Source organism: Bombus pascuorum, chromosome 10 (genome assembly GCF_905332965.1).
Source record: "Bombus pascuorum chromosome 10, iyBomPasc1.1, whole genome shotgun sequence".
NCBI lineage: Eukaryota > Metazoa > Arthropoda > Insecta > Hymenoptera > Apidae > Bombus > Bombus pascuorum.
Genome location: NC_083497.1, coordinates 10,724,355 through 10,752,323, shown reverse-complemented (window position 1 = coordinate 10,752,323; position 27,969 = coordinate 10,724,355). Strand labels below are relative to the sequence as shown.

The window sequence follows — 27,969 nt, the reverse complement described above, 5'->3', positions numbered from 1 at the left end:
ATGCGATAAAAATCTTTGAAAACAGATAACGCGATTTACGTTGAAGCCTTGTGGCGAAGGGGCAAATTGCTAAAGTTTAATGTTACCTTAGAATTACTTTTTCCATCAGCATAAACAGACAACCCTCCGAATGATTGGCAGGAAGTAAAGACTTAAAGAGTTCCCTGATAAGAGCCTCGGTCATTCCTGGCGAAGTGCGTTCCGCTGTCTCGAACGCGCTACGTAGTTCCTCTATCGCGCCACCGTTCTTGCCAATGCCGCTTCCGCCCTCGCCATTATTGTCTCTTGCCGAATATTGATGTTTCCGTTGAAGCTGCATGTTACAATACAAACAATGTAGATAGAAGAAAGAATAAATTTCTGTATTTCTCTGTGCAATCTTTCACAAGCAAAAGGTAAGTAAAACTCGAATCTGTTATATTTAAGAGGCTTTCCTTCCACTTTTCTTTAGTTTCAGCTATATCTCAAAGAAGAACAGGAAACATTCGATGCTCCCTTAGAAGAAACATTTACCTCGGAAAGGAGAGGTAAAACAACACCGGAAAGAGCCGCGCTTCGTGGATGCTTCAGTTCCTGCGAGCTCCTTGGTCTCTGTTTGTCTTCACCGGGCCTATGGTCCACCATAGGTACGACAGGTACATCCGGTTTACTGTTCCTCTTCTCTTTCGCGCTGAATTCCCTTTCCCTGTCTCTGTCCCTATCTCTGTCCCTTTCTCTTTCTCGTCCTTCTCTATCACGTTCCCTATCCCTGCTGTCTCTGCTGTCACGTATCTCCTTCAATTCCCTCAACGAGGAATCCCGATTGAAGTCCCTGTAATCTCGGTCTTCTCGTTTTTCTCGCGTGTCCACGGGCGGCGGTGGCGCAGCCTCGTGCGGTCGGGACTGAAACACACGATTAAATTCCAACGATATTAAAAAACAGTCATCGATCGAGACGACTTCGCCTCGCGTCACACGACCAGATATTGCGTGTCCGCCGTAGCTCGTCTACGAGACGCTCTTCCTCTTTAACACGTCAGACACTCTTCGCCCGGCTATCGAATTCGATTACAGTTTCATGAAACAGAGGACACTCACCGGTGTGTGTTTCGCTTGGCCATCGCGTACAGAATCCCTTGACTCGCTTCTGTAATGATTCAACGTGGAATCTTTCGGTGGAGATCTCGAGGCACCGTTCGCGTGTGGCTTCGTTTGCTGATTGTGATTCGTGGATCTGTGATTCGGCGTGTGTGTGATGGTCAACGAGGTTGGCTGTTCGTCGAGCGGTAGCATAGGCACCACGGATCCTTTCACCCCGTGAGGGCCTTTCACGGTCATTATCCATGGCTCGTCCATGTCGCTATCCTGTTTCGACTCCTCCCTGAAATCGATAAAATCGCCGTATTTCCCACTCATGCTTCAGAAGTTGATGGACATATGGAACGAACATACGGACTGCAGTTATTCGTACAAATTCAAATTTTCATGTACCTAACAACCTAAGAAATTGGATAATCATCCTTCGTCCATCAGTCAAAATAACTGGTTTCAATCGCTTATTATAAGAATTTTCGTTTTAAATTTCATCGCGTGTTTTTCTCAACACGTTACACGCAGAAATGTAATTCTGTTGGTTGAAGTACAATTTCTCTCGGCCACATATCAAACCAGTCAGTTTCACAGAAATAGCTACATCTCGGTTTATTAAATATTACGATGAATGCTTTGATTTGTGTGTGTGTGTGAATATTTTGCATATTACAATACGAGTTCTGCAGATTTTTCTACATTTAAATTTCCAACAAATGCATAAACATCCACGGTGTAGCTAATGAATGATAACTGTCGGATGAAAATGGAAACTTACGAGTCCGAATTTTCGCTCTCCGTTTCCGATTCCTCGCTGCGCTGCGACTTCCACTTTTTGTATCTGTCTATGAGGTCGATCAGGTACGAGTTTTTCTTCGCCTTCCTGATGAACTGGAACTTTAGTAGTTCTTTCGCCGTTGGCCTCTGAATCGCGAGAATAGACAGAGTAATTATACGGAACAGCGTATGACGAGAATAAGTCTGATTACTGACGGCTGAATCTACTTAGAGATATAAGTGCCAGTACGACAGTTCTAGTTCTAACGAACATTCTCTACGAAGTACGTGCTCGTACAGCGAAAATTAGTACAGCGATACGTGCGCGTAGCTTCTGTTGGGCGAAGACATCGTCGTTGCATGTGAAAATCAACTCACGTTTTCAGGGTCCTTGTTGAGACAGGCCTCGACGAATTCCTTGAATTGCTTCGTATAATTTCCGGTTAATTGGGGCGGATTGTTCTTCGGTATGAGAAATAGGACCCTCATAGGATGCAGCTCGCTGTTTGGAGGTTCTCCTTTGGCCAATTCGATCGCCGTGATGCCCAGCGACCAAATGTCAGCCTGTGGAATAAGCGTTCTTCGTTTTATGACTCGTCAGGTGTTAATCACGCGATAATGACAACCTGACCGCTCTTTGCATCTTCCAGAAATTGTTCACGAGGACTGTCCAGGCATGGATAACGGGATTCTATGGTTTTTTTTTTTTTCAAAGATAACCTGCACTCGCGTTAATTTAATAACCGAGGAGCTTTCCGGAGGAATCTCGAGATAAAAGGAATATCGAATTAAATAAATTGTTACGTTTTAATACCTAAATCATATTTAAGTTACATTTAAATCGAGAATTGTAACGATCGTGATAATCTTTGTTCTTTTTGCGCTAACGAAGTAAAGGGAAATTTTGATGTACGTATTTAATTTTTAATAATTTGAAACCTCTTTTAAAAAGCTCCTAAATTGATTTTTTTTTACTATTAAAACGAATGTTGTAAGAAATGCTAGGTCTTCGGTATATGGTTTTTCTTGTACACAGAGCGTGTGCGGATAGAAAGGAGGTAAATTAAAGTCTGCAAGAGAGGCTGCGAAGAGGTAAACAAGGTAACCACGTTGAACCCAGGGATGGAAAGTCAGAGGCAGGTAATAAAATTAAATCTCCTGGGATACGTGACCGGAGTGTAGCCTGCGAGCAATGGCCTCGAGTAGGAGAAACAGCGAAGATGAAAAATATCCAGAATTCCCGGGAATATTATCGCTCTCCGTGGTTTTGCATGATTACCTTCGAATCGTACGAAGCCTGCTTGATGACTTCCGGTGCCATCCAGAATGGCGTTCCGACGAAAGTGTTACGTTTGCTGGTCGTATTGGTCAACTGTCCAGCTACACCAAAGTCGGCCAGTTTCACGTCGCCCATTTCGCTTAACAAAACGTTTGCAGCTGAAAGACAAACAATAATTATAGTCAGGAACAGAAATAAATATATTTTACGTTCTTCTAGGCTTTCGAAAAATCTTAGAAACGAGTCTCTACGATCGGTTTGAAAGATGTTTCAAAATAAATGCAATTTTGCTTCGGAGGGAGCACAGATTTAAAGAAAATCACGCAGAAATTCTACAAAAATTCATTGAACTCGTTGCTTTCAAGTACGTCGTTTGAAGTTACAAAATTCCATTTTTTTATTTGCAATTATCCCGCGACAATCAAAATTATTATCCCGTTGGAGTCACGAAAGATACCACTGTGCTATTTCAAGGTAAACGTTTAAATCCATTAATTCCCTTTTTCGTCTAGTTGTTTTTTCTATTTGGTAAATAAATGCACCTTTAATATCGCGGTGAAGCTTCCGTTCGCTGTGAAGATAGTCCAGCCCTTTGAGCACTTCACGCAATATCACCGCGATATGCATTTCCTCGAAGTTACCGGCCTTCATCAAGTCCAGGGCCGAGCCGCCACCCAAGTACTCCATAATAATCCATAGTTTCGTTCCCTGCAAACAGAGGAAGATCCACTTTGTACGAAACGTCCATGGCTCTTTGTGTCTGGGAACTTTGTCAGTCAGTCTTAACCGCGAGGTTGTTAGCCAATCTTTCTTCTCAATGCGCTAACGCAAGACAAGGCAGATTACAGGACGATTGACTCATGAAAGTATTTCAACAGTTATCGTAGGAAACTTCGATGTTCGTATTTTATAAGTCACGTGGAACGCTTTGCATTAGCATCGCAATGAGATACTGTCGCGATTATATTGGGTTGGCAACTAAGTGATTGTGGATTTTGTCATTAGATGGTATTGACAAAATCCGCAATCACTTAACTGCCAACCCAATATTTGTCAATTTGAAACCAGAATCAGAAAATGTATAGAAAAATTACGGGACTTTTATTGCAAACATATATATATACTAAAAGAATCGTTAAAATTTCCCATAAACGTGCGAAACTCCGTAGTTTATTAGCAACTAAAATTATTCGTCCTTCGAAAACTAATCGCGTTAAGATGGCAAAAATTTAGGAGTCATGCACGCTATTTGCAAACGATGTATCATCATTAGTAACGTTAATTTTTGTTGCTGTAACGTGTCGTGTCGGTGAATACCGCGCCTTCATCGATAATTATACCCGACATCGATATCCAATCCACTGTGCTCCTAGGCTTGTGCACCGGTGTAAGGATGATTCATCGGTTATCCGATAATCGCATCTTCGTAATCGACAGATTAATCACTGGCTTGCACAAGGATGTTCAAGATTCGCGCTCTTTGGTCACCGGCTTGTGAAGGAATCATTAAGCAAGCGGGCATCGAGATACCGAGGACAGGATGATGACTCGGTTATATAGCCGTGCTCCATCATCTCCGAGCGATGGAAAAATGATAGTCAAGGTAACCACGTGGAGGAGACAAATAAACGGTTCGGTAGATTCATCGATGATGGATCAATGTAATCTTTCACAGCTGGACTGGTTAAACCCTGATATAGACTGTCGTTGAAGTATCGAGCGAAAAACCCTGTTGTTTAGTCCGAATATACTGGTAAAAGATTGCTATATCCGTGCATTAGTATACCTGGTGTAATTTGACCAGAATATTCGTCGAAACGATCCATAAATTGTACGCTTTGTTTCATAATCATCGTCGGCCAATTTTTAATTAACTAGAGTTTATTGATCGTTGGTTTCATAAAAAGTTAATAAGTATTTGCTTTTAGACATTTCTTCTAATAGTTTGCGTTATCTGTATTATAAATATACTAAAAAGCGTAATATGAATATTGAAATTGACACAGGCAATCGATATAAACTGAGAAAATATTTTATGTTTATAACCCATAACTGATAATGATTTATATTACGGTATTGACAACATAGGCCATATATATAAAATAACAAATAACACTTCCGAACGAGAATATATTACAATAACACGAAAAAGATTTGCAAACGGAAATTCATTACAAGCCTAGCCAAAGGAGAAGCATAGAGCTGATAAATCAACCGGTGAAAAAGAAGCGCGAAGCGCTAACGTCTCGCTAGAGTACTTCTGAAGATTTCTCGATCGTGTTCTGGTCGTCACGAACTGCGACGAGGTTGATGGCAACCGACACTTTATGAGGTATAATTTTCACGTAGTAAGCACGGAGTGTCCAGTTCGACCAGAGGCTCTACATTCATGGGACGGGGTGAGCCCATAAAATGGCACCATTTATCATCGTCCTACGGTCAAGAGGCGCAACGCGGCCACGGTTGCGTTTATATTCTCATGTAGATCCGCGTCAACGTAGGTGGCCAAGGTTCGCGAGGGTTCGTTCAACCTGGTTTTCAACCAGGCCACATCTTCAGACGTAAAACGTGGGGTTGCTAAATCATTCCCCTATCCGGCAGACACTTCTTCCTCTCGTACGTATTCGCCTGCAGAACCTAAAGAGGGGTTGGCGTTGTAAATGCGAGGTACGAAGGAAGCCGTTACGAAGCTTTTCTTCGATTTCACTTTGCCACCCGGTTTGTAGTCTTGTTCTTTTTACGCCTAAGGATTTCGCCAGAACGTCACGCGTGCCTCCTCGTAGAGGGTTAGGAAGAAACGTTGCTTTTCAATTTCCCTTTCTCTTCTTCCTCTTCTTACGATTGTCTACGAGGCAGAATATGCCGCTTTCACTTCGTGTTTGCAAGTGTCATCAAGGTGGATTTAATTAAGGATCATAAAGTGGAGATTAATTACGGTCCCGATAAAAGCGTGAAGCACCGACCAGATAAAATGGCACGGTTCGAAGGAGTACTAGGTCTTCTCGTTCGAGAAAGTAGCGACGATCCGTCGGAGATTCGAATCGTATTCTTGTCCTTTTACGCGTGTGCGTCGCATCAAGATTAGGAAGAAACGTTACTTTTCGATCTTTTCTTCTTTTTGTCGTATTTGTTATTTTCTACAAAGATGACGTTCTTACTTTCGCCTGGTGTTTAGCGAACGAGTCAGCAAGATGGTTTTAATTAAGGAACGCAGAGTCGAGATTAAACACGGTCCTAATAAAAGCGTCAACTACTTTCCAAGTGAAACAGCACGGTTTTAAGGGGCACCACGTAAGTTGGCTCGTTCGGCAAAGTTGCGATCATCCGTCAGCGTTTTCAGTTTATTTCAGACGGACTCGCAGAGGGAACGATGAAAGCTGCCACCCAATAAACCGGCAATGGGCGATTAAAACAAAATAGAACGTTAATACTATAGTTGCCAGTGGCGTTTTTCGTTGGTCGTTTTCACTTGAAGCGGTTATTCTCGCGATTCTTTTGCCTCGTGGATAGAGATACTCGTTGAACGAGGGAAACGAAAGAAGAAGGAAACGCTGCTTTTCAGTTTAATGAATGTCGCCTGGCGTTAAAAACAGCTGCGTCACGAGTGTATGTCACGTCTGGAACGCCGCGTTCAGACGACGCTCTCGAGAAACGCTGTTGGCGCTCGCGAGTAATAACAAAAAAAAAAAAAAAAAAAAAAAAGGGGGAAAAAAAAAGAAAAAAGGAAGCGTCACCTGATAAACGAAAGAATTTGTCAAGTTTAATCCATCGTGATAGTCCTCTGTCGAAACTGCGCGACGATTAAAATATGTCTGTGGAAAGCCATGTTTTCAGCAGCTGCTACAGGGATTACGCGTTGAAACTTTCAACTTCCACGATGAATATCTTCGTTTTGGTCAGACTAGTTTGTCGAAAAATTATTAAATATATATATACAGACAATAAATTAAATAAAGTATCGTTGGAAGTTCAAAGTTACTTTTCTGTTTCAAATTTACGCTGCAAGTATCTTACAATTTCTGACGTGCGGTGACGAGGAATTAACGCGAACGCGTTACGAGTCAACTGGTATGCAAATTCTTGTCGCGAGAGAACGATCGGGCTGCTTTTGAATCGTGTAGAGCAGGCACGCTCGAACAGCAGCTGTCGGAGGGTGTACAAGCTGAAACAGACGCAACAAAAAGCAAATATTGCGCGATTTCCAGTCTGTCGCATCGGTGAATGGGAAGTACGAGTGAGAGCAGCCCGCTTGCAAAAGCGGAGTGTCGCTATGAAGAAGCAAAAGAACACCGGACGAACGTGTGATTAATGGCCGATTTTGCTTCTCTCTATCGCGCGTGTCCTTTTGTTCCTGCGTTTTACAAAAAGGGCAGGCGTGCCGGTGGCAGTGATGAACGATGCGACGGGATTAATCTTCGCGTGCACGATATTCGAGACCAATGTGCTTTCCTTCATTGGCTTATTTCGCTGGTCCCACCGGAAGATATAAATAATCGCCGATACTCCAGATGGTGTTTGAATTTTTTCACGTCCTTTTTCACATATCCGCGAAAACGTTTTTTTCCTTTGCGCCTTGCACGGTCAAAGTAAATTACCAGGTGTTAATATCGTAAATAGATCGAACGTTTATGTAAATTTATATTTTTATATAATTGTAGTCGGTTAGTCAGAGTAGTGGGATCTATGCAGAGATTTCTTTTAATCGTTAATTATGAAAGCAACATACAATTAAAATAAGATTATATAACGCTGACGATCTTTGACACTTTTTTTAAACAAAAATTCAAAGGCAAGCTTATTACGCAACCTAGTATTAGCGCAATTTTTGCAAATCACGAGTTACATGTCACTGACGCTGATTAATTCTCTTGCGTAACAGAAACAAGTTTGACAATGAGACGAACAAATTCCTACAATTTAATTTTACACGTATAAGCCATCCGATCGTAGTATTCCATGTAAAGTAGTAGATCTTTTGCGTCGCTCTCTTAATTCATTTACATTTTCCATAAAGTAAGATTTTCATTTCTTACGATGTTAATTGCTCTGTTCCTCTTCTGTACATATTCCTGTCATTTTTCTTTCTGGCCTTGGGCTATTTTTTTTACTCCTCCTTTGACGTTCTTGCGCTGGTATTATCACTGGAATTTCTTTTTTTTTTTGTGGTATTCCCGCGTTATATTTTACCAGAGGATTTCTTTTCCGCTTGCAAAATTGGATCTATATTGTTCCTCCAAAAATCTCCATGGTAGCGAGATTGGTCTCTGAACGTGGAAATTTCTCAAAGCCAGAATTTCATCAAGGTGGAATTCTAGGAAAATGCTGTTGAATAAAAACCGCTGGGTGACATTTCTTATCATTGACCTGGAAGAATATTGCTCGTGGAAGCAATTGGGGCTGACAGGACACTCGTAGAAATATCGCTTAATCGTAAATGGTGTCAGTGCGTGATGCTGCGACGTACAGTGATTTGCCATGGAATTAGTTTCACGTAGAAAAGTTTCGTTTCTTTTTAACCGCTACGCTATATCGTAAATAACAAACCGTTTCTTAGCTGTCCTCGTATCTCTTAATTTTACTAGCAAACTAAACGATACTAAGAGTCTTTCTGATGGTTGCAAAATCCTGACACCATTTGGGTGCTCCTGATTCGATGACCACGAGTTATCGTATAGAATTTTGCTACATTCTGAAAACCAACGTGGCAAAGTACAAGGTACAATTTTTGCATAAGAAGTAAAGGTAGAGGATCGGAGAAAGAAAAGAGAAAATTAACTGCGAACTCGATAACGATCGATAACAGCCGGCATTCGATCGAGAGTGAAAACGATTTCAACATTTCAATGGGCCAAACAGCGGACAATTAGCGATAATTGCTACGAAAATAGGGGGACGGGCGTGAGCCATAGCTAAACAGAAATTCGTGGTTTAAAGTAGGCGCGGCGATGCTTGGCTTATTTTTGGATCGTCGTCAAATCAGGCAAATCGGAGCCATTAGAAAATTGGTCGACTAATAATAGAGGTTTGGTTGCGAGGAACAGCAGCGTGTTACATAAAGTCATCTGCCTCAATGCGAGCAAGCCTTTTTCCGGAACTCCGCTCTCGTCCATAATTTAGTTTCTCAGAAGTCAAATTGATGAACATCGTGTTTTGAAGTAATAAGTAGGCATACACCGAGTATCGTCGGTCGTATCGTATTTAAAACATATCATGTGTTTGAGATGGTTATTTATGTCGCTAATTTTCTTGCTAGATACACGTTTACATAACTCGTAACTCCTGTACATATTACTAGACTGTTTAAAGTTTCGAGTTTGATATATATTGATTGTAATAGTTGTGTCTCGTTGCAGTTCCAATGAAATTTCTAAGTGTTTTATGTACACGTAAATATGAAGATTATAGCGTTCGATGATAGGTGCGTAGACGTGCTACAGCGAGCGTGTATTTAATTAATTAAAACGTATCGGTTAAATACGTTTCTGACGTATATAGCAAATCCCACTTTTAAAAGGAAGCAACTGACCGTTATCCTTATCGATTATCCGCTTAACCCACATACGCCATCCTCTGCATAAAATTCTGCTTAAAACGGAAAACGGAGCGAACAGAGGAGGACAGAAGCGGAACGATACTTTTCTTAAACGAGCGTAAGAACGAGATGATCGACAATTAAAAAAAAAAAAAAAAAAAATAACGCAAGGACGAGCGGTTCGTAATTTGGTTGAAAGGCCGGCAATTTACCGTTCGAGGCTGAACGGCTGCGTAATAAGCGTCCAATTAGATTTATTCATTCATAAAATCTGAGATGCTCGTCGCAGTCTGAGCCTAGCGTAAGTACGCGCCACGGAGAATCGGCTTTTGTTCGAGAAACAATGAACCGAGTATAATGGAGAAGAAAGGCACCAGCGGGGAATGCAGCAGCAGGATCCTCGACGCCTGGATGCTGTCTCGATGTACGAATCGCGCGAACTTGCCGTAGCATTCCCTTCCAGTCGATTACAAGATACAGAAAAATGAATTTCCCGACTAGGGGAGCAATGAATTATTTTCCAAGGAAAGACAGAGAATTGTAGTATAGAAGAGGGAGAACCCAAGCTACAGCAGTACGAAGCGGGAACAATTAAATCGAATAACCGAGGGTAGGAGAACTCGAAAAATCCTTGATTGTTAATCCGCGCCGTTTTGCAATTGCTCGCGGGGAAGGAACGCGAGAACGCATTAAATAACGACTCCCCGAAAAGACGAGAATAATGCTGAACAGCATTCACAGACCGAACCAACACACAGCCGCTGGAGGACAATAATAATCCGACGAGACAAAAAGAGAGAGAAAGGAGGAGAGAAGCGATGGAAAAAGAGGCAAGGAAGAAAATCACGACGAGACGCCCCTCATCAACCTCGATGCATCCGGATTGAGAAACGTTAAAGGAGTGTCGCCGAAGTATGATGACTGTTATTGCTCGCCTCGACATGCCTATAGCGTCGAAATATGTCTCTCGAGCGTTTTTCTCACGAGTCTGTGGAAAATGCTGCATCCCGAGTCTCTCTCGCTCTCTCTCCCAGTCTCGTTTGCGATTTCGAAACCAGACGGAACGCGTCACGGCTCGGCAACGAGAAAAACTCACGGCTACGCCCGTAAACTGGGGAAAAATACTGCCTTTCATTTAGCTGCTGCCTTTCTTCACCTCGCCCACACGGCTACCTGAATTAACCCTTAGTCCATTAGACTGATGGAGATGCTTGAAATCGATATTGGCGAGGTAGTCTTCGAGAGGAAAATCTAGATGAAAAATGTATCCAACTGGAGAAAGCAAGAAAGGAGAAGCAGATTTGTAGGATGACAACTGTCGTTTATCAGTTTGATCGACGCGTAAAACGTATAAAACGTACGAGCTACTAACTCGTCCATGATCTGCAGTTCTCCAGGTTGTGAATATAATTCGCGAGGTACAGCGATCGATTTCGTACACCTTATCAATGATACGCGAATGTTTATGCAAATCCATGTTTTTTATGAATGAAAATAATTTTCGTCCCCTAAGTATTACGAGTATTTGGATTTTACTTAGGAAAATTTCTGTATCTTCGTATATAATGTATATCCTGTACATTTTTGCAAATTTAAATTTTCCAAGAATATATAAATGTTCCTGGTACATTTATTATCGTTTGATATAAATAGCTAAATAATTCCATTTGTGTACGAGTGGCCGTAAAACATTCTGCAGAAAAGTAATTTTAAAGATTACGAGATGATCTTAAGTTTTAATTGAATTACGTAGCGCGTCTTGCTCACGGTCGGTACGAAATAAATATCGCATGAATGAGTTACTAACAGCCTCTAAACCGAGCAAGATCGAGTAATGGAGAAAAGAGATCCAGAGAGGTACAGACACATTCATTATACGATAACATCAGACTCGTACACTCCTGTTCATAAATATTACGACACCTGCGTAACCTGTATTCATACAAGCGAGCGATACAATAAAAGTAAACATTTGTTGAAATTATTATAGAAATAATTACACCAACGTGGTAAACTATAGTATCTGATACGTATTAGTTTCCACAATTTTCCGATTTAAATCGTAGTTAGTAAAACTCGAGATTAATTAAATCGGTTCAATCTTTTTAATCATGTGCATAAAAATATAAATTTGCATAAACACCCGTTTACTTGTAATCGTCATGGCGAGCAACGTGAACAGCTCTAGATTTCCTGTTTTAAAATCTACCACAGGCAAATACACACATTAGTCGACATTAAATAACTACAAACAAAATCAATATAACACAACCTTTTTTGAATTCTGCATCAAGATTATAGCATACTTAATATCATCGTATAAACGTGAAATATGATGTGATGGAAAGGCGTCACCAGCGAGAGAATTAAGATTTCATAAGCGTGCTAATACTTATACTATGATACTATAATACTATATACTATAAAAACGGTGATGCATATGTCCACGTAGGCGCCACGCATACTTGCTTCTTTGGCTAACAATTATAGCGAATGTGTCATCAATTTTCTATATACCCTTAGCGGGTTGAAAGGGTGGAAAGAAGAAGAAGAAGAAAAAAGGAAGGTAGAAGATAATAAAAAATTGGAAAGGGAGCATCTTTTGGTGCGAACGAGCGAAAGTGGGGGACAGTGGAAAATGAAATCTCGTAGGCGAGCGTGAAGAAATCTGCGGAAGAGGCCGATGCTTTTGTTCGAGCTCTCGCATCTCTTTCCGTGGCATCGATGGAGAATAGGTATCGAGAATGAGATTGCGGAGGATGGAGGATCCTTTTGTGCACGCGGCTGTGATTAATGGCGGCACAATAGCCGCGTGCCGTGGGATATAATCGTACGCGACACACGGAACGAGGATCGGTTTAACGCCGTTATTACCGCGACACGCTGAGCAATTCGAAAAAAAAGAGAGAGAGAGAAAAGAAAGGTAAAAAGGAGAAAGATCGATATTATCGCAGACATACCTAGCGTCTGACGTAACGCCGTAATCTTTCCCCGATACTCGACAATCCTACGGGATCCTCCGTCTAACGCGTCTTATTTCGCTCGGCGATTGGCAAACTGTAAAATGGTAGATTCGCGCTGGGAAAGAGAGATTGGTCGCTGGTTTCGATTATTATAGGATTAGAGATGGAAATTCCTATCTGCAATCTGCACGAATGGCGAGAAATTCCTTTCTTCGTATAATACGCTTTTAAAGAGGATACAGCTTTGCGAGGTGAAGAATTGATTCGTTTTATCAGCTTATTTAAATGTTTATAAGGGGAACATAGCGTAGGAATATAGAACGAAGCACAGATTCTGCGAAAGCTTCGTTAGAAATTTTTTATCAGCACTGTTGGTACGGTAACTGTGTCAATTTCCAATAATTTTGGTTAATTAATTTGCCGCTCATATTCACTCGCATATAACTTCGCCAATTTGTTTTAGATAACATATCGTGCGTGTACGCTCTTTGTGATAATAAAAGATTAATAAAATCAGTTCATCGGATAACGTCTATAAGATAAATTTCTAAAAGAACTCCATTCGTTCGTGTGCTTAAAGCTATTGTAACTATGCATATCCCTTTTAACTGTATTATAATGCACTTACACGTCTGTGACATATGTGGACGTAGATTATTTCTAGGCCAGCAGTTCTTAACCTATGGTGCGCGGAATCATAGAAAAAGTTCTCACACACGCAAGTTACTATTTTGTTATTCGAATAAAAATGTTCAGTATGTATATATTCATTTCATCTGTCTATTTATATTCATACTTGTATTTACATTTATTTTATTTATTCTCTTCTTTCCGTCAATAAGCGGTGGATGTGTGTTTTAATTATACATATTTGGCATATTGCCGATTTAAATTTTGAATCAAGTCCCGGAGGACCGCGACAACAAAATATCGTTTAAACAAGATCCGTGGCAAACAAAACGTTAAGAACCGCTGGTCCAGGTGATCAGTTTATTCAGTGATTTTCGCATAAGCTACGATATTTCACGTCAAAATATACTAACATGTAATACCTGACATTTGCTTTCTATCATACGAGAATTTAATCACGTTGATTAATAGGCCAAGGAAAGTTCTACGTATTAAGAGTCTAATCTCTTGATCTCAAGCATCGACCCTCGATGATACGCGTAATTTAGATGCATTAGAATGACGTAAGAACGATTAAGATCGCGCTCTTGACGACAATGAAGAGCGAACCAAGACGATCATTATTCAGCATTCTAGAGACGAAACGGGAACGTTAATTGCAAGACAACGGTAGAAACAAGTTTACAAGTCGATTTCCCACAAGAAGATCGGGAAACGAGGAAGCAGATTAGAGGGAGGGGTGGGGGTTCTGCTCGTTTCCGGGTTCGAGGAGCGGAAAATTAAGATGATTACCTATGAAATGAAGCGATGTCCGATATTAAGCTCTTGGAGGGAAGGAACTTTCCTTAATGACCGCGCAAAACGGTCATTAGCAATCGTTAATTACCCATCCGATTGTCCGCAGTTCGGTAGAAATATGCCCACGGTAACGAGATAAGATCTTCGAACGAACGGCGCTTAGACTGCAGATATCGACTCTTGCTACGTCCGACAGTCTCAAGAAATTAAATTCTTTTTCCTTTTTTCAGTCGCGAAATTAATTTTGTTATTTTACATCATCCGTTCGAAGAAATTCCACGTATAACTCGACGAATAACTCCTTTTTCTATAATTGCAACGTTAAAGTTGAAAACTAAACTAATATGCATCCAATATAAATCCAAGAAAGGTCCCAGCCTCTCGCTGCGTAATTGTTTATAAAAAAAATTCTCATGCTTTATGAAACTTCCGTCTTCTCCAAGTAACACGATGCCCCTTTATTGCTCAGGAAGTCATAAACCGACGAAAGTTATTCAACCATTTCTATACGCGTGTACGCTGATTTTTATTTATCGAAGAAACTTAATGGACCGTGAAATCTTGCGTTTCGTAAGATTCTCGCCACGCAGATCGCGACACGGTGCGATTAAGTTCGCTGCTCTTATTGCATCGACCAATAAACGGTACCATGTGTAGAGCTCATACGGCGATGAATCGCGCGCAGGTTTCCTGTCGAACTTGCATTTCGTCGTTCGCGTAAGAATTCACGAAAGTTGAATTTCCATCTATCTCGAGATGTTCTTATACCCGAAATTTTATCGAGAGAAATCGTAGAACTGGATTTAAGGTACAAATAAAGGAACACGGTGTAACGTTAGAACCGTGTCACTGGATGCAATTTTATTCCGCGATGCTTTCGACCGAGCACGGTGAAGCGGCCGCAGGAAGCGGAAGCGTCTATGCGACACTGTCCAGCCGGAAGCGATGGTTAACCGACCGTCAAGCCCTTGCCATTCTTCGCGTATGAAAAATGATGGGGGGCGTGTTGGTCGAGTGTCCGTAATAGCGTAACCCACCAAAAAGGGGTTCTTTCTCGCTACATCTCCGAAAATATTGTGAAAATTCATCGAATCGGAACGGTGGCAGAAAGGCGTGGCTCGTGGTGGATTTTTCGTCCATGATAACCCGCAATTCACCGGTTACAAGCTCTTTTTACGTTCGACACACACGTGAACCTGATCACGGTAATTTGTTCTCCGGTGCACACGCATCAACAGACTCCGATTAACCAAAGTACCTATGTAAAACAGCCCTGCCTCGCGTTCTCTTTCTCCTTTTTTTTCTTTTTTTTTTTTCAATCACGAGACACGTGTGTCGAATCGCTATACGTTTATCCATGCGGAAATAAAAATTTGTAATGATACGTTACAGTTAATATCGTCGGTTTGCTCCAAGAATGATACTCATTTGTTTGAGCTAGTTAGTTGGAAAAATTGTCAATTATTGGTTTGGAGGAGAATTATTTTGTAGGTCTGTCGAGTCGTAAGTAGCTAATGAAACGATATCATTTAATACGAGAAGACAATTCACGAAAGGAATGTTCCATTGAGAATTCGAAGGGATTAAAAGACGAGGAGCTTACCTTGAGATAGGACCCGTAATACTTGGTGACGTATGGACTGTCACATTGTGACAGCACCATGATCTCCTGCTGTATATCTTCGATCTCATCCTCTGCCTCTTCGAGATCGATGATCTTGATGGCAACAACCTGCTGGGTCCTATTGTCGATGCCTTTGAACACCTCACCGAAACTACCCTTCCCAATTCGTTCTTGTTTCGTGAATATCAGCTCGGGGTCCACCTTCTGCAACAGAAATAATATTGTCTCGCTTAATTGGAGAATTCGCTAGAACGAAGGATTTAACAAAGTTTACCAGGGCGCGGCTTTTTAACAAATTTCGCGGAGGATCGAGACACCGTAATAGTGAAAGTTTTAACAGACTTTACGGAGGTCTGGCTTTACGATTGCGGTACTTTTAGCAAATTTCGCAACGACTTGCAATCGCTAATACCTCGCGTTTTGGCAAACTCCTCGAAATTCCGGGACGATACGGCGGCGAAAGTTTTAACGAATTAAAAGAAATCGGCTAGCGCGCCGTGATATTCTCTGGCGAAGTAACGTTACTTTGATTCGAGCTTACGCCTTTGAAAATCATACAAGCGAAATATGATAAGTTTATTTCTTAAGACGTTACGATTTCCATGTTACTTGGCGAATAAATGGGGATGCTTTAATAAATTTGGGATAAAGATTTGGATTTTGTGTATCTTACATCCTTATGGAAGCGGTGAGTGCAATTTCGAAACGCTTCGCACCTCGAGGGAATTCTTTTGATCATCGTAGAGATGAAATTAAACCACCGACATGATTCTCTGATTGGCTTTCAACTTTGTCGATAGAATCTTGACAGCTGGATCTCGTTACAACGAATAATGTATTCGTAGAAGATTTCTACGAGCGTCGAAATACTCTCGCGAGCTACAGTGGTCGAATAGCCTAGCCTTGTACTCATCATTCGTGTCATAACTACGTAATTAGAAAATTATACAGTGCACTAAAAGTCACGAAGAACCGAGCTACTCATATGCAAATTTACGACGTAACGATCTTTACATCACACTGCATTATACTATTAAAAAAGACAAAACGCGAATACTTTAGAGGAAGTCGCCTATAAAATTTTTCACGTTGTTTCACGTTACGAGGTGTTAAAATTCTACGACATAGGAGACGTCGAGTTGTCTGGGGATAAAATTACGTCGAACGTCGTTCCCTCGAGGATTAAAGATTCACAGAGAAGATCCACGTGCGACTTTCTTCAACCATACGTCCTTCGATTGCTAAAGAATGCGGTTACGTGTCGGTGAGAAATGCAGTTCTCCTTGGCTCCTTTCTAACTGATGACACGCGATGTCACAGTAGATAGCAGAGAAATGTGTATACCACATATCGATTGACTAAATACATAATCCGTTGATTCGATTTGACGCCACGTAATCTTCTATAGATGTCTTGGTCGTTAAATTAGTATCACATACGATCTTACTTTCTGCTATTCGACAGCGTAACGTGAGGATGAGAATCGATGAACCATCCTTTCAATCTACGTGAAATGAATCATTCGTAGGTTTTTCTCTATTACGAAACTGGTACTTCTATTGAATTTGTTTTATATGAATCATTGTGTTTGAAACGAGTGCACGTACGACAGAAATCGAAGTATTTTTATAGAAGTATCTTTATATTACCAGCGATGGTAATATGGCTAATAATACGAGCAAAATATACGAGTAGAACGACCCAGAGTAACTTTTATTCTCTCGGGTGCTTATCGAGTACCTAGGTACTCAACGGGTCGGCTAATAACAGTGATAGTAGTAGTAGAGTGATTCATGATATTACGAAGACACCTTGACACCTTGATGATCGATGTGATTTTTCTATAATACATCTACCGTATCATAGCTTACTTTTTTTTCATGTTCTGTTACTTTTAATATATATCCGGTTATTTTTTTCTTCTGCCGAATATTTTCCTGGTAATCACATACTCAACGGATCGGCTAGTAACGCATACAAATTCAAAGATTATAGAATGATTCACGATATCGTGAAGAAACACTGGTCGGTGTTATTTTTCTGTCAATAAATCTACCACTTTACGGGAAGAACGCTTGGCAGGCAAAATAATTAACGAGCATCACAATATCACGAAGAAACGTTGACACGATGATCGATGCGATTTTTCTATAATATACCTGTCGTTTCGCCGATTACCTCTTTATGTGTTACGTTATTTGACACATCGGGATATTTCTTTGTTGTGCCGGATACTTTCAGAGTAATCAGATACTCAACGAATCTGCTAGTAACAGCACGAGCTTCAGAGATACATCGGACGATTGAGGATGAATCGTGTGGTTTTTCTGCCAATAATCCTATCGTTTCAACGGGAGAACCGTTCGTAGACAAAATAATTAACGAGCATCGCGATATCGGAAGAAAGTTACGGGCCGTTGGACGAGAAGGAGAAGGTTAAAAGCGCGGGAATAAAATCGATATTCCGTAAATTCATCGAGGCGTTGAAACGTTCTCGAACGCTGGGCGATTGCGGCCGTGTACGAGAAAATTTGCAAAGCAGATTTTCTGCATTTTACCATGGGCGTCTGTCGCGGCTTTTCCTCCCTCGACGTCCACCCCGTACGTCCCTTTCTATCTTCAATCTGGCCTCTCCGACGCGAGCTTTTTATCTACGTGACTTTCCACGCGCGCGCCTTGCAAACACACCGCGGCGTGAGAGGATTCTGAAAAGGGGTAGAAAAATAGAGGAGCGCGTGCGTCTGTTTATCGCAGCTTTCATCTCGCGGCACGACGAAATTCTTCTCGTTCCATGGCTTTGAAAATAATCTGCGCGTAACCATCTCTCGTCGTATATTAATTTCGGCACACGCGATTCCGCGCCACAGGACGCTATCGTAAGAGAACTTTCCAAGGCTCGCTGATCCGACGTTTTTACTTAACGTCCTTCCTGGTGCGCTCTATCTCGCGACTTGCTTTTCCAATCACGTTTTCCGCGAACGAACGTCTCGCAACAAAATCAATTGCATCGAAAACAGGGACGAAAGTAGGAAGAGGAACTTCCTGGCGAACTTCGTAAGAAAATGGACGAACGAATAGGCTAGAAACGAGGATGATGGAGGAGGAAGGCGAGGCTTGGAGAAAAAAAAAAAAAAAAAAGAAAGAGAACAAATCGTTCCGACAAAGTTCGAGCGGCCTCGATTTCTTGCCCTCTTTCACCCGGGGTAAACCACTGTCGTTACGGCGATTAGAGCCGGCTGCTACTCGTGTTTCTCAGTGCCAAGAGGAAAGATGAAAAACAGCGGAATACAGTGGAGAAGGAAAGAAAATCGCGTGCAGGTCGGTACCATAGGCGACAAGAGCCAGGAACACGAACGACAAAAAGAGGAAGAGAGAAAGAGAGGGAGAAGCTGCGCTTGTTCGTGTGGCGTAGCTATGCGATGGAGTCGAGAGGCAGGCGGTCACATCTTAGCCCCTTTTCCCGCCTGCTTGCCGTGTGTACTGCATGAAACTTACGACACAAATTATAATTAGCGAGTGTCAGCGGTACGGAGAGCCGGCACGTAGGTGGTTAAAGTACCGACAAGGGAAGCTGAAGAGCACCATCGTGCGCCAAGGAGAACTCTACCGTACCGGTTCTTCTTGGTTTTCTCGGGATCCTAGCTCGATGGCGCCGCCTGATAACCGTATAATTAAAGGATAGACGGAGAACCGAGTTCTATCCGAGATTAGCTTATCGGAAGGATTCTGCTTGTTTTTAATTCAAAAACAGAGGGAAAAGGTGACGAGTACGATTTTCTTGTCTTTTCTAATTTTGATGTTGCAGGGTGTTTAAAAGGGTGTAGTTTGATATAACACAGGGGGGAGGAAAGAGGAATAATTTATTCGATACCTGTATTCATTTTTGATGCGAATATCTTTCCAGAGAAGTTTAAAAGTGATTTTAATAAAAAGCTGATTGACAAATTATCGGACTTTAGACTTGTGCTCGTTCGAAAGACAAAACACGTTACCTGTCTTCCTACAGAATGTTCGAATAATCAGTATGAAAATAAATTCAACGATTTGTTGAAGCAATTCCATTTACTTTTGCCTATTATATCGTTAAGACGCGGATGCGTTATCAGAATCCCGATTTGCGAATAGGCGCGTGGAATAAGAGCGATTGTCCTAAGGCACGAGAAAGAATATTAAAATTAATTAGCTCGGGAAAATTAATTCTGTTATTCAAAATATCGTGCAATAGTTCATTCGTTAATACTTTTGCTCTAGTAATAAAAATATTGAACTGACGAATGATCGCTAAATCATGTATACATAATAATATACTAAATATCGTATCGTCGCGAGTTCAAAGAAATTGTAAGGAAATTAATCTACGCTACAAATAGCCGAAGCTGATGAGAATCTTGCGAACGAGACGCGTCACAGACGGTGAATTATAGCGGTGCGTGGTCAGACAATTAGCGAGAAGTTGGCACGCGGACGTTGACGTCCGTTGTACCTAAGTTGGAACTGCTTCTGTGTTGCGCTCTGGTCTCCGTAAGACTAACCGGAATTCTGATGGGCAAGTTACCCGCCCCGAAACAGAATTATCCGGCAACCTCGTGTTAAAAGGGTCGTGTGTTACGCTTCGCATCGCTGCCAGCCCAGTTATGCTTGCTCGATGTTACATAATTGACAGAGCGATACCACCGTCCAGCAATCAATGTTTCCAAAGCGCTCATTGTATAAAATCACTACCATGTACGGTGACCTACAATGCTTCGACTAAAAGTTTGTTTTCTGTACGAAGTCGATGATGGAATTAGAATTAGACTATATACTGCCGACGACCACGGTTTTTCAGGTATACTGATTATCAGATATTTTTGAGAGTCGTATTCCCGAAATTAGATAGAAAAAATAAAAAAAGAAGGATAGAAAGAATATTCATCCGGCAAAATGAAGCTATCGTATATATAAAATGCACGACAGTCTGGACGTGGTTGTTTTATACGCGCAAAATATTTCAGTAAGAAATTTTCTTACACCATTGAATAGTATCGTAGTATTTAGGTCATGTAAGAATCTAGAAGAGTCACCGTTTGGTCGGCACTACTTTATATACACAGAATGTTCTACTAAAAAATGTATTTAGAGAAGCGAGAAATTTAGCAGTATTTAGGTTAAATAAGATAACGAAGTTAATTAAGGAGAAAAGAGCTACGGATAGTAAGATGACACGTGCCTCGATTGGTGTCGCGTCGACGTCGGGTCTGAAAGCTAAATCGAGTCAAAACAAGCACATCTATCCTCGAATTTGTTCATCGGAGCGTGCCAACTTCCTTAAGCTACTCAACATTTTCGCAACATTACGCGTCTATTTTAGTAACGCGGATTTATCATGCTTGTCGACTCGCGGCTTCCACGGAATTTGTCTTTAGGAACGCGAAATCGTCTTTTTTCTTTTGTTTCAGCACCAAGTTGTATATTTCCGGAAATTCAAAATTACCCGATACCGGTTGTACTTCACTCGATTGACACACCAGTAACTGGTCGAAATTAATGCTCAAGCTGCGACAAGATGATAGCGAAGCAAGCGATGGCAACGAGCTAACGCTCTGTATTTGGGCCCGACACAAGCGTTCTAGGGTCAATCAGCAGAGTCAACATCGGCAATAATAGAACGAGCAAACAAAATCTGGCGCCGCGGGATTACAGTGTGTAACCAGATCTCAGATACGGAAGAAACGAATGGAGTTCGAGCTGAGAGTCGGCGTTTTCTCGAGCTCACGAAATTGAAGTATTCCAACACTTTTATAGATATATTACGTCGTTGTTTGGCGTTAATAACAGTACGATTTAAAAAGTGTAAATATTCGAGAAAAGGATTAAAATATTTACGTTTTTAAATTAAATATTCAGTTCTACGACAAAATAAAAATAGGAAACAGAGACGATATAGCCCGTGCATTCGATAAAAACAAATTTCAAATTTTATAAGGTATGCCACTATCGAATTTAAACAACGGCACACGCCATACGAAGCATTTTGATATCTTGTTAGCACCGCTATGAAGTTCGATCATCGCGACTGTATTGGTAAAGCTCGAAACAAATCCGGAAATGTGTATAGAAATTACAAGATCTTCGTTGTAAGCATACACATCGTAGAGATCATCGAAATATTGGAACAGTCGATAATTCGTGACACAAATAAGATATTTAGTTCGAGTCTTCTACTAATTCTTACGTTTAACACCACTCTGTGTACTAATTTGTCAACTAGTATCCTGTAATTTCTTTATACATTTTCTGAATGGTTTCAAATATCGTCGATATAATTACGATAGTCGTGTCTCGTTAACAAAGTTGCAAATTATTTCCCATAACACGTACGATATAAATATCAGAGGCTTCTATGACGAGTATTGAGATGCTGTCGCATACTTTTTCTTCCGACTTACATTGGAAATCTCACGAATGTCACAGTGGTTTTGCTTGTACTAAAAACGTATCGAACATAGCAAACGTGATCAATTTTCGATAACTAGTAGTTAACGAACGACATTATCGTGCGAGTCGGGCGAATAGAGTGGAATTCGTAGCCTGTAATTTCGCAGCGAAAGTCATGAAAAACATTCGACGTTACGTTCGGTGGTGTTTTCGCAAAGTGTTACGCGATCATCGACCCGTGAAACAAGACGTAATAATATAGTCCCGTTGGATGGAAACGGAGGGACCAGCGACCTTTAACTTAGCGAGGAGAAAGTAACGGCCCCAGGAGATCGGTTCCGTATCTATGCAGACATCGGTGCAGCGCGCCACGTGACACAAGACGTATTTTTAATCGCGTCCTTGTTCCAACTTCGTCGATCGATTTCTTTTTCTCCCTTTTGATTCGTTAAAGTATCGGGAAAACCTGGTCAGATCTTTTGCAGCGCTGTAAATAAACGCGTTCTTGGAAGCTACGATCGAATTGAAATAGAGGAGAAGCCTGTTTGTATCGCGAGGAGAAAGAATTCGCGTTAATTCCACGAAGTATCGGGCAGAAGTGGACCAGCATGATCTTCTAACGGGGTCGTTAGGTAATTGTACAAGATTCTGTGACGTTGGCGCGCCGTTACAACGGCATTTCCATAAAAATTCAATTTACGATCGTGAGGAATGGTCGGCGCCGGCGCGGGAAACATCGTGGACGAGCCTCAGCTCGGTGAACTTCAACGTTCGAAAGTAGTTCAACGAGCGCGCGTTAGCGCCATGTGTCGTTCGACCTCGTTTGTTGCGAGAGTAATTTATCGCGCGAGAGGCAGCTGAAATTAAAGCTTAAACGGCACTTCAGGGCCCGACCAAGTGATTCCGAGCGTGGCTGTGGAACGCGCGCGAGCCGGCCCGTCTCGTCTCCAGCCGGCTTCTTTACACGCTGAAACGAATCGCGTGCGCTTCGTCCGCTGTGAAATAAACGAAAATCGCCAGGAAAACGTGGCTTTAGCAGCGGTGTGTTTGCCTAAGGAGATAAACCCTGGCTTCTCGCTCTACTAACGGGATCAAAACGCGCATTAAAAGGCGTAACGTTGCTACACGTTTCTAATTCCACGGGAAAGGACGTTTCTCGTTGGACGCGCTATCCGCCTTCGTTAATATCCTTCAATATCGAAATCTAGTGTATTTTTTGATCTTAACGGAGCGGAAAGCTGAACGCGTCCTGCAAAGAGGAGCACGAAATTGAAGTTTCTTAATAGTTTGTGGTCGCTGTTCGGTAGTTCAGTTCAACCGAAAAGCGGTCGGGATAAATAAGCAAAACCGTTTGCAAGTTTTTATAAAGCGCGTTTTCTAACTTTGTTCGAACGACAAGAAAGATACGAGAAATTTCAAATATTCGAAAATATAGCACGAAGGATGCAAAGATGCTGCACGGTGCATTGAAATTTAGGAAGACAGCAATTTTTCCAGCTAAATTCGCAGGAACGGCGTGACGCCCGTGATACAACCCTTGAATTTCGTGTTCTCCTAAACGAGTTGCCTCCACGATTATTACGTTATCCCCTAATTATCTTGAAAGCTGCGTCAGTCGCTCGTAATTCGATTCCTAACTTTATCAGTCTGGCATCAAGATTCTCGAAGCCTGGATTCTTTCTCCAAAGAGAACAGACCGTGTTTCCAGATCCGTGTTTTAAACTCGCGCTTGCAAGAAGCGACACGCTGGAATATTACGTAACGGATAACTGTTTCTCTGGCTACGCGGTTAACGCATAAATATGAAGAAACAATAAAACATCGGGATATTAATACCAGAATAGGCAGAGGCAGCACGCGCTATGAACAGCGCTAGACGAATATTTGCCCCGTGGACGTGTTTAAATACAAACCTCGAGAATCTAACGGAATACAAGTTCAGCGTGTTTTCCAATGCAGCGCACGCGCCTCGGTTAGCTTAGAACGATACTACTCGCAACAAACTTACCCGTAGCTGTTTATTTATGTATGCCGGCATACGAACACCGATACGATGTGGACAATGAGGTTCACAATGCAATGCAACAATCACACGCAGCAGATTGAAATTGAAGAAATATCTCGAAGAATCATCCGCACGTATATAAATCGAACAAATCGAAGATTTACGTGGCGCGTGAATCGTTATCTATAACGTTAATGGTTCTGAATGTTAAAACGAACGTTTCCTTTTAATGGATGGTCGGGTGTATTTCCTTTTAACGGATGGATCGAGGAAATTAGAAATTGACAAATTCGAGAGTGAAGTTGCGCCAGTTTGTTTTTTAAACAGGCGAAAAACATCCGTGGAATTCGGATGACGCAGAGTTTACATGGTTCACGGTCCATCGTCGTCCGAAATAAACTTTTTGGAGACACATAAACGAAGGAAAGGAATGGAGAGTCGACCTTGTACTGGCCTCGGCTGATCTCGTACGAAAGGGGGAAGAAAAAAGGAGCACACAGCCTCCAAGATATCTTACGGTCCTCGAGAATCCTGTTACACCGGTATTTCCTCGCTGCACCGGGATAATTTCTATAAGGCGTTCTTTTGTCGATATCCTTTCTTTGTTGGAGCCTAGTTTTCCAATTACTCTCGACGAGACGTGTAAATGAATAAAAAGAAACCAGCCTCGGGATAGATAATGTTTCATAACGATCATAATTAAATAACCGTTTAAACGACCAAGTCAAGAAACAATTTCTATCCTTTCATTTTTAAATATCTCCATTCGAAATGCCTGGCGTTTTTCTTTTTAAACGCAATCAAAAGAACGAGACAGACGATATCGGTTTTCGCTCGACCACAAATTACATACTACGGCACCGATTCTTCTCTTTTCCATTCTCAGTGGCAGTCCATCTCCGAAGCGTTCGATCGAATTGCTTGAAACGCGACACCGAGACCACTTTCTAGCATCTCGTCGTGTCTCAGGTTGCCTACGGGACTTTGAGGTTGGGGTTAAGCAAAACGAAGAAAACTGCTCTCTCGCCATCGAGTCTGTCCGGCTAACGCGTTTTCTATGTTTTGTATCGCGCGTGTCCATGATTCTAAAGATGTAAGACTGATATATAATCCTTTCGTCAAGAAAGGGCAGGACAAAGGGGTTAAGGGCAAATGGTAAGAAAGAGAAAGCAATGAGGGGCGGAAAGCAAAATATTGAACGTAGGGAAGGAATCGAATAGGAGAAAGAACAGTATGAAAGAGAGGAGCGAAGGAAGGTTCGATGTAATACCATAAGCTTATTTTACATGCAAAAGGTTGAAATTTGAAAATATTCTACAAGCGAAATGTATATGATACGAATAAAGGCGTGGACGCAGGAGGATGAAGGAAGAGGGCGAAAGTGTGAAAAGTAAACGTAAAATGTAATGCTGGAAGTTTGTTCTGAGTCAATAGGCGAGAATTGTGTAAAGTAAATAAATAAATATAATCCTTTGGTCACAGTAGAATTGGCCACCACGTAGTACGTCATCGATGTATCGGTCGCTGTGTTAAACTGCAGACAAAGGAACGTCGAATACGAGCAAAACACCAGGTAGATTTTGTGACATTCCTTCACGAATGCTTTTGAGCCTCGTATGGTATTCCACGCTGCGCTTTTCTAGATACCCGCAGCGCATAAGAAGATTCATGCTTCGCTTCCATGCCTTTCTCTTTCTCTGCTGCTTGTCTTCTACATTTATTCTCGCCGTGACCGATCGGTTCACGGTAACTAAAACCAGTCGAATGTAAACCATCTGACACTACCTGAGAATGACAAATCGGTTCCTAATACAGGTCTTCAATTTAAACATATTTCGCAACAATTTCGCTGCACTAATTACGAAAACTCTGAAACGAGTAAAATCGATACTATAAGGATACTATAAGCAATTGCATTAACGAAATTACTTAATCCCATTAACAGATTATCCCGAGTGTGAATCGTACGGATATTTCACGTGAGGACTATCTGTCTCTTCGCAAGTCGAATAAATGTGCGATAAAACGAGCGAAAAAGCGTGCTTCGCTTACTGCCTTTGTATAATAACAAACTTTCGTCTACGCAGAGATTTTGTTCCGGTGTAATTATTGACGCAAATAAGCAAATACACTCATACGCTGAAATTTCGTACAGTTCGGCATTTCGATGATTTCGCATTTCCGAGTTATTGCCCGCAAACTGAACATGACTTGCTAATGGAAAATTAGAAACCATACAAGATACTATTACCCGGGCTGTAACGATTATGTATCGCGTGTTTCAACATTCTGTCTCAAAAGCTACTCGCAAAACATGTTTTTGTATATTCTTTATCATATCTATCGTTTTACGTATACACTTTTTACCCTAACCGGAATTCGTAATTTTATCAGACTGTTAAAGGATCGAACGATTGCATCGACGCAATGTACAATAAAAATGGATAATAAAAATGGATCGATGAGACATGGAAAAATTCTTATCGCCTGATCCACACACGTGCTCTCAGATATCACAAATCGATTCGTCATCTTTCACGATGTTCCAAAAAAGGGAAACGAAAGGGAAGATACGAAAGAAATCGAGAAATATTTCTCCCCTTTTCTAGAAGGATCTGTCTGGAGGGAATAAAGGATCCTGTCTGAACTCACCGAAGGTGTGGTACTCCTGTGCGTTCCAGGTTTGCAATGCGGAAGAGACGTACTCTTAGGGTTGGCGGATCCGTTGCCAGAGGGTCTTTGGCTTTCCCTTCTGGAGGGTGGCGGCGGTGGATGTGACAGAGGTCTGGCCGTATTCCTGGGATGTTGGGGTCCTTGAAACTGCCCCCAGGACTGGCGCGGTACGTAGCCGACGTAACCGCCGGAAACGAATTGCGCGGAACCGTTCAAATGCGGCGGCGTCATTACCGCCGTCTGCTGTGGCTGACCACCGTTTCGCATTTTTCATCCGTACTTTTCGTCGCAGTTATGTCAAATCAGCACACACTCGCGGTTCGATCACTAGGTCAACATTCCGTGATGCCAGCTGTTCCCGACGGCTGCCTGCACAATTTCTTCGTTGCCTCGCTGCGCATTTGAGATCTTATTCTCCCCTGGCACGCTCCGTTCGCCACTTTTCTGCGGATATTTTGACCTTCTTCCAGTATTTCTCTAACGCTACAACTACCAAAAATCAATTGAAACGAACGACCGGTTTCAAATTTTCCTCCGTGTGGATTATCAAAAAGCGTAGAACGTTTTTGGCAAAATTAACGTCGATTTTTACTCAGAAGGAAATACGATTATACACAGGCTACGCTAAAAGTCGTGATTCGCGTTAAAACAGAAATGGAATAACGTTTTCTCTTTTTGTACGAAACTTCGAATATTTGAAGTTTTTTGAAGCTTTCAGCTAGTTAGAGATCGGTAGTTGTAGCGTTAATTCGAGGAAACGTAGATTTCGAAGGAATTCACGGAATTCCAGAACGACGAGTTACGACACAGCGTAAGATAATCGGAGATTACCATTCTATCGTATTTGGACGACCCAAAAAGCAAAGTAAGAGAAACGAGCGTGTAGGAGCATACGCGATTCGCATGGGATTCGCTGGAACAGTAGTCACGCGATTTTAATCGAATCGAAGCCGCCTCGAACGCGATTCTCTCGGTTGTTCACCCTGGATTGGACTCGATCTATAAGCCGAGAGCAGTCCTATTGATATGTCGTGCGTTGAATTTCGATTCTGTCGTGGTTTCGCCTGATCAATCTCATTCTCGGTTGACCCAGATTGTCGCCGATATCGGTTTATCTATTTTTACTAACATCGTCGTAGCGATTTCGTATTTTTCACTGATACTATCGTACGAGTCATGATCCGTAGCGAGAGAACACAAAGA

General features: G+C 41.7%; 1 protein-coding gene across 1 annotated transcript; it reads right to left on the bottom strand.

Moving 5' to 3' along the window:
- Positions 1 to 82: 82 nt before the first annotated feature.
- LOC132911400 (serine/threonine-protein kinase 25-like) lies at positions 83 to 27,033 on the bottom strand. Its single transcript, XM_060968020.1, has 10 exons — positions 26,746 to 27,033; positions 25,741 to 25,878; positions 15,651 to 15,875; positions 3,667 to 3,832; positions 3,125 to 3,282; positions 2,224 to 2,409; positions 1,847 to 1,992; positions 1,078 to 1,360; positions 514 to 882; positions 83 to 313 (listed from the first exon to the last, which is right to left on the bottom strand). Exons 1-10 carry the CDS (start codon positions 27,031 to 27,033, stop codon positions 83 to 85), a joined length of 2,190 nt encoding a protein of 729 aa, XP_060824003.1.
- Positions 27,034 to 27,969: the final 936 nt, after the last annotated feature.